The 7500-nt window shown below is 39.4% G+C and overlaps 1 protein-coding gene across 1 annotated transcript in view; it reads right to left on the reverse strand.

Annotated features, from left to right (window-relative positions):
- The window catches only part of LOC115231448, a 22057-nt gene that overhangs the window by 9517 nt on the left and 5040 nt on the right, over positions 1-7500 (reverse strand). Inside the window, exons 3-8 of the mRNA XM_036500090.1 lie at positions 7385-7500; positions 4842-5064; positions 2674-2756; positions 1896-1960; positions 1281-1466; positions 305-452 (exon numbers count right to left, since the gene is read on the reverse strand). The exon at positions 7385-7500 is cut by the window's right edge and continues 37 nt beyond it. Of these exons, the coding sequence (XP_036355983.1) occupies positions 305-452; positions 1281-1466; positions 1896-1960; positions 2674-2756; positions 4842-5064; positions 7385-7500 (821 nt within the window). The remainder of the gene's footprint in view (positions 1-304; positions 453-1280; positions 1467-1895; positions 1961-2673; positions 2757-4841; positions 5065-7384) is intronic.

Consider the following 7500-nt stretch of genomic DNA (forward strand, 5'->3'; position numbering starts at 1 on the left):
AACAACAACAGAAAGTGAGCTGGCAGAATCGTTAGCACGCCGGGCGAAATGCTTAGCGGTATTTCGTCTGCTGTTACGTTCTGAGTTCAAATTCCGCCGAGGTCGACTTTGCCTTTCCTCCTTTCGGATTCGATAAATTAAGTACCAGTTACTACCTAGGGTAGATATGTAATCAACTTAATCCTTTTGTTCTTGTTTGTCCCCTCTATGTTTAGCCCCTTGTGGGCAATAAAGAAATAAGAAACAATATTTAAAAACTTTCTTTAAGATTCTATACTTGACAGCCTCAAAAGTAGCTTCTTACCAAGTTCATAGCAGCACGTTTCTTGTCGGGTACTCATCCAGGATTCACGATGTTTGGCGTATGGTACGGCCGGGTACCCATCACCACACAACTGGTCAATCCTGTTTCTACGGATATCCTCAAAACATTCTTGACGATTGAAAGTGTCCTGTGGTTGGCATTGGTAAAAAAGACATTTTTAAGAGAGAGGGAGAGTGAGAGAGAAAGGGGTAACAGAGAGAGAGAAAGAGAGAGAAAGAAAGAGGGAGTGTGTGAGAGAAAGGGAGAGAGAGAGCGAGAGAGGGAAGACAGGGCGGAGAGCAAGTAGAAGAGGGATGGGAAGAGTGTTAAAGAACTCTGAATGTCCGATACCAAGCGAGACAATTCGCTTCGAATGACCAAGGATGGTAGATACCGATATTTCGCCATTATTGTGATACGCGGTGTTCTTTAACACTCGAGTGCATATATATATATATATATAATATATATATATATATATATATTATATATATATATATATATTATATATATATAAAGAGAGATAGAGAGATAGATAGATAGACAGACAGACGGGTAGCAGACAGATAGGCAGAGATAGATAGCTTTTACAAGATGTATATATATATATATTTGTATGTATGTATTAATGCACATATACACATACACACGCGCAAAGAAAGAAAAGAAGAAAAGTAGCAAGAGAGGGATAGAATGAGAGATTGGGCGAGAGAGAGAGAGAAAGAGAGAGAAAACGAGAGAGAGAGTCGGGGAGAAAGAGGGAGAGAGAGAGAAAAAGAGAGAGAGAGTCGGGGAGAAAGGGACAGATTTTAGGTATTCTATGAATGCAAAATTGCACGTTTAATGTGTTTCAATGTGTGTTTGTATGTACGTGTGTATATATACGTGTGTGTGGAGAGGGAGATAGAGAGAGAGAGAGAGAAAGGAAAAGAGAAAGACAGAGGAAGAGAGAGAATGGATAGAACCAATGTCTTACCGTAATCCCACAGCACGTTTGCACTTCGATTCTACGCTCTTCAAGTGCCAACTGTAGAAAATCCCACCGTGGGTCGGATTTCTCGAGATCATTCAATTGGCGTGGTTCCAAGAAATTCACCGGAAACGAATCGCTCGTTCTTTCTTCTTCGACATGATGGCAAAGCTGCGAGAGAGATTCCTGCTTCTGCAAAGAGACGGAAATGGATAAGCATCGTATATGTATTCATGTGTGTCCGTGCAAATAGAAACATACGTAATTTAGTAGACGGAAACTGTGTGGAATCCCGTCGTAGTTAGATATATGTATGCATGTGTGTGTGCGTGTGTGCATGTGTGTGTTTAAATAAAAGGGTTTTTTTATAGTGAGAATATTGTGAACCACTGCCCTAAAGTGCAGCATTATGCATTTGGGAAACCCTTGCTTAAACAACTGATTGTCTTCATCGAGAGTGGTGGACAGCACTCATTGCTTTTGTGTACCTACTGGTGGAAAATTTGAACCAGATATTCTCTAAGCTGGTTGGTCATTACTATCTTATTATCTCAGTTATCAACCGCAGATTATTATTATTATTCTTTTTTTAACCACGAGGAAACCAAAATTATGTCTTACCATTTTGGTCACTTCCTCCTCAAAAGTCATCAATGGAATTTTGGCTGGCTTTCTTGATGTCATGTCTGAAATCGAAAGAAGGTATTTTGCGAAATTAAAATCGAAACTGCTTCTGATTTATGCACTAATTCATAATAATAATAATAACAATAATAATAATAATAATAATAATAATAATAATAATAATAATAATAATAATAATAATAATAATAATGATGATGATGATGATAATAATTCTTTCTACAATAAGCATAAGGCCTGAAATTTGCTGGGAGAAATTAAGTTGATTATATCGACCCCAGTACTCGACCGGTGCTTATTTTATGAAGCCCGAAAAGATAAAAGGCTAAGCGAACTTCGCCAGAATTTGAACTCGGGACGCAAAGACTGACGAAATGCTGCTAAGCAATTTCGAGCGTATTGCCATTATAGTAAATATATACATTCTTTGTTTTTTTATGTAAGAAGAAATTAGGATGATGTTGCATGAGGAATATATGAAGTAACCGATTCCAGTCACTCAAAGTAATTTAAAGTGCCAAGAGTTTTGAATCTCCAAAGAATATACAGCGACGCAACCTTTACAATGAAAGTTCTATGTAGCTAAACAAGAATGAAATATATAGATTATGAGTTCTAATTTCGTCACGTGACTAGTAATTTTGAGAGAAGACCAGAAATCGATAGCTTTGCCCCAAGTACTTGATTGGTACTTTATTCTGTCGATCTACCAAAGACGAAGTGCTGAGGAATAAATAACAAATTTTGTGATGGTTACCTTTGGGACATATCCTTCGATAGAGAGCATCGCCGAGGGTATTACCGGAGTAGTAGAAACCTTGGATAGATTTTACGGTAATTCTGAAAGGGAAATAAAAAAAAAAACAATTTCAATTTAGGAAAAGAAGATAAGCAAAAAAAAATTTTTAAGGGAAACCAAAAGAAAAGCAAAAAAATTCAATTTAGAAAAAAAAATAAGCAAAAGAATTTTGTATAATTCAACTCATTTTATTTTAGGGTCGGTGTTTTTCTTGAGGTGGGTCAACAAAGAAGGTTCAAATTTTACGGACATCTCTATACATATAGATACACACACATATATCTATAAACATTCACACACATACATATATACATAATACATACATACATGTGTGTGTGTGTGTGTGTGTGTGTGTGTAGAAGAGCATAGTAGTTTGCTTGAGGTATACAAGATACAGTAGAATAATCAATGAAAAAGGAAATGAAGGAAGTTTCTAGCAATGCAGCGATAAAGGTTCCTCAACATTCGTCTCTGCATTGTTACAAGATTTCCTCATTTCGTTTATTATTCCACACACACACACACACATTTACAAGTGAGGAGACCCCACCACACTTCGGTCATGAATGACCATGGGGTTGCATCTAGAAAGTTCCCCTCTTAGGTACAAGTCCGGGCAAGGTTGTTTTTATGGAAGACCAGCAGTCGCCCCTGCATACCAGCCTCCCCCTCTTCACACCACCAGTGTTATCCAAGGGAAAGTCAAAGGGGCCGATACAGCTTGGCACCAGTGATGTCGCAACTCTTTTCTACAGGCTGAAACCGGACGTGGTTCCTCTTGATGATGTCTTGAGCTAATTGGGTCCTATAAAGAGCTGTTGTGGTAGCAGACCACGAAACATGGTTGAAATTCCCACTAGATCAACGTGAAATAAAGTGTCTTGCTCAAAAACACAACACGCAGCCCGTTCCAGGAATCGAACTTGCAACCTTACAATTGTAAACTCGACGCTCAAACTACTGAGCCATACGCCTTCACATTTACAAGTACGTATTTATATTTATATATGTATCTATGTATTTACGGATGGATGGATGCGTGGATGGATGGATGGACGTGTTTTTCTACGTGCGTTTGTGTTTCTCCGCTCAACTGCTTGACAGCCGGTGCTTGTTTGTTTACATCCACACAACTTAGCGGTTCGGGCAAACGAGACCAATAGAATACGTGTCAGAATTTAGGAAAAAATATAATTAATACTAGAGTCGATCTATTTGACTAAAACCGTCAAGACAATGCCCCAGCATGGTCGCTGTCCAGTGACTGAAACGAGCCAGAGATAAACGATATCCCCGACTGCAATATCTTACATGTAATCGGCCAGTACGCTATCACTGATGAAATAAAAAAATATCTGCTGTATGGTCATGGCTAGGTTGTCTTCCATTAAACGTCTGTTCTGTCACAACTGACAAGGAACTAACCAACAACATTTTTTTTAGTCCACGGGCATATAGCGTAATGGTTAAGAGCGCGGGCTACTAATCCCAAGATAGCGAGTTCAATTCCAGGCAGTGCCTTGAATAAATAATAATAATAATAATAATAATAGTGACATCAACAAAATAATACCTTAGGAATGGGAACCCAGGGTTGGGTTCAAAATTCTACTAGGACACCCGATGAAGGCTGGAGAGTAAATCAGCCGAAACGTTGTGGTAACAACAAACAAGATGAGGACACATATCCGTCCAATGTAGAATTCAGTACATTATTTACATTATTTACATTTGACGGATATTTGTCCTCATCTTGTTTGTTGTTAACACAACGCTTCGGCTGATATACCCTCCAGCCTTCATCACGTGTCCTGGTAGAATTTTAAACCCAACCCTGGGTTCTCATTCCTAATGGTTTTAAAAAAAATAATAACACCAGCAAAAAAAAACCCAAAAACAATACCTTAGGAATGAGAACCCAGGGTTCGGTTTAAAATTCTACCAGGACACCTGATGAAGGCTGAGGAGTAAATCAGCCGAAATGTTGTGGTAACAACAAACAAGATGAGAACACATATCCGTCAAATGTAAATAATGTAAATAATGTACAGAATTCCTCATCTCTAAAATATAGAACAACAACAATAACTGTAACAGTAGCAGCAATATCAATTATAATATCTAACCTGATGGTTGCACAGGCACATCGAGGTGGGGTCCATTGGAACTGTACTTTGCGTAGAGATTTTTTACTTCCGAAGCTGACTACACTCAGACAACGGTCAGGTTGGTATAAATAGCCATCAGGTCGGACAGAGAACTTCCCGTTGCCACATTTTGGTTGGTCACTCTCAGTCGTGGCTAACAGGTCAGTTATTGTAGTACGACCACTGTAACTCTCGATGGTAACTGGAACAGAAATGAGGTGAATTAAGGTCACAGAAAAGGGCATGGTTTTTGCAAACAGTTTTTTTTTTGCAGGATCATCATCATCACGTGGTGAAAGCTTTTCGGAAAATAAACATTTTTTGGCAAGAACAAAGATTTTTGATAGGCAAAATATTTTAACAAGATGAAAGATTTTAGCAGGGTCAACAGTTTGACCAGATCATCATTTTAGTAAGGACAAAATTATAGGAAGGTCAATGTTTTTAACAAGTTATTTTATAATTTTTTAAATTTAAATTCTTAGTAGATTAAATTTTTTTAGCAGAGTCACTATTTTGACGAGGATACTCATACTCTTTTACTCGTTTCAGTCATTTGACTATGGCCAAGCTGGAGAACCTCTTATAGTCGAGCAAATCGACCCCGGAACTTATTCTTTGTAAGCCTAGTACTTATTCTATCGATCTCTTTGTAAGTAGAATTCGGTCGACCTAATTTCTTGTAAGTAGAATTTGGTCGACCCCAGGGAATACCGTTGATGGTCTTTTGTAATTGTTCACTTAACACCACCACCACCACCACCACCACCACCACCAGGCCTATCATAACTTATGTTGGAGTCAACTCTGATGAAAGCATTTGGGTTGGCTCACTGGTTTCAGAATTTCTTTCTTCCCCTCACCGTTCTTCGAAGCTTTCAATAAGATAACCCTCCCCCCCAACCAGCCCTTCTTCCTCTCACCTAAACGGGGATCTTAATGGGTTGAAGATATTACTAACAGAAATTTCTAGTGCAAGCTACGCCTCGGAAACGTGGGCCTAAAATCTGAGGATACCATTCAAGATAGTTCTGAAAATTCGGTTTTGTAATCTATTAAAAAACAAGTATCATTACTTCAATAGAGACCACATAAATCTGTACAAAATCTTGCTTGGCCTGTCCTGTATTATTAGAAGGTAATAAGTACTGCTTTACGACCGACCCACAGGGCCAGTTACTCCCAGATTCGATGGCGCATGAATGACCGAGATCCCAACATGCCCCTCACCCCCGAAAGGGACGCTCACCCGTCGCAGGGTTACTCATTTACAGCCGAGTGGATTGGGGCAACATGAAATGAAATGTTTTGCTCAGGAACACCACGCATCGTCCGAGCCGGGAATCGAAACCACGCTCCTGCGATGGTGAATGGAACATCTTAACCACAAGACCTCGCACCTTCACTCAAAAACCAAACAAAAAAATAGGCTATTTCTGTAAGAAAATTCTATCAAAACTTGACACACACCATTATCGAAGTCATAAGAACGAAGGTCCCGATATTCTTTCAAATTTTGGCAAAATGTCAGCAATTTTGAAAAGGGGGTGAAAGTCGATTACACTAACCCCAGTTTTCAAATACTATCTATTAAATCGATTCCGAAAGAATGAAAAGCAAAGTCGATATCCGCGGAATTTGAGCCGGACGAAATGCCGCTAAATATTTTGTCCGACGTGGTTACGGTTCTGTCAGTTCGCCGCTTTATCTGGTCGCGTAATAAGAAAATAATACCAGTGACAATATAACGCGCCAGACCTGGCAGTAAACCGCCTAAAATGTTGGATCTCTTCGAACTGTGGAGACACTGGGTTACCAAACGCAAAAGCGGCAAGTTAAGCATCCGATCAAAGATATTAATTATGGTCCAAATGGCAGGAGATAGCGAGAACCCGGGAGTCCGGCGAGGATTAAGCTGCTAACAAAATTTCAGAAGATATGACTGAAGTTACTGCAAGGCGGCGAGCTGGCAGAAACGTTACCACACCGGGCGAAATGCTTAGTGGGTATTTCGTCTGTCTTTACGTTCTGAGTTCGAATTCCGCCGAGGTCGACTTTGCGTTTCTTCCTTTCGGGGTCGATAAATTAAGTAACAGTTGCGTACCGGGTTCGATCAACTCAATTGGCCCCATCCCCCCAAAATTTCTGGCCTTGTGCGTAGAGTAGAAAAGAATCGTTAGCACGCCGATGAAAAAAATTGCTTATCAGCTTAACGTTCGTCTTTGGGATCTCAGTTCAAATTCCGCCGAGGTCGACTTTGCCTTTCATCTTTTCAATGACGATAAAATAAGTATTGAGCACTCTAAGTCGATGTAATCGGCTTACTCCCCTCCCCGATATTGCTGTCTTTGTGCCAAAATGTGAAACGAATAAAGCGTTACTTTCGACATTTCAAAAATTTTGTTAGTTTATAAACATTGAGAAGCCACCCACACACACAAAAACGAGAAACACCAAAACATTAGGCAAAGGTTTGTAACTGGTTAAAATCAATATATAATATGAACTAGATATATAATTACATGTATAGCTTTGTCCAACTTCGTAACCATTTTTGGCGCCAGCAACCCGCAGCCAAAACACTGGATCACCGTTGTGATTTTGGTTCTTTCTTTCTTCCTGGCTGTTGAGTTGCCAA

The sequence above is a fragment of the Octopus sinensis genome, unplaced genomic scaffold (genome assembly GCF_006345805.1).
Source record: "Octopus sinensis unplaced genomic scaffold, ASM634580v1 Contig18534, whole genome shotgun sequence".
NCBI lineage: Eukaryota > Metazoa > Mollusca > Cephalopoda > Octopoda > Octopodidae > Octopus > Octopus sinensis.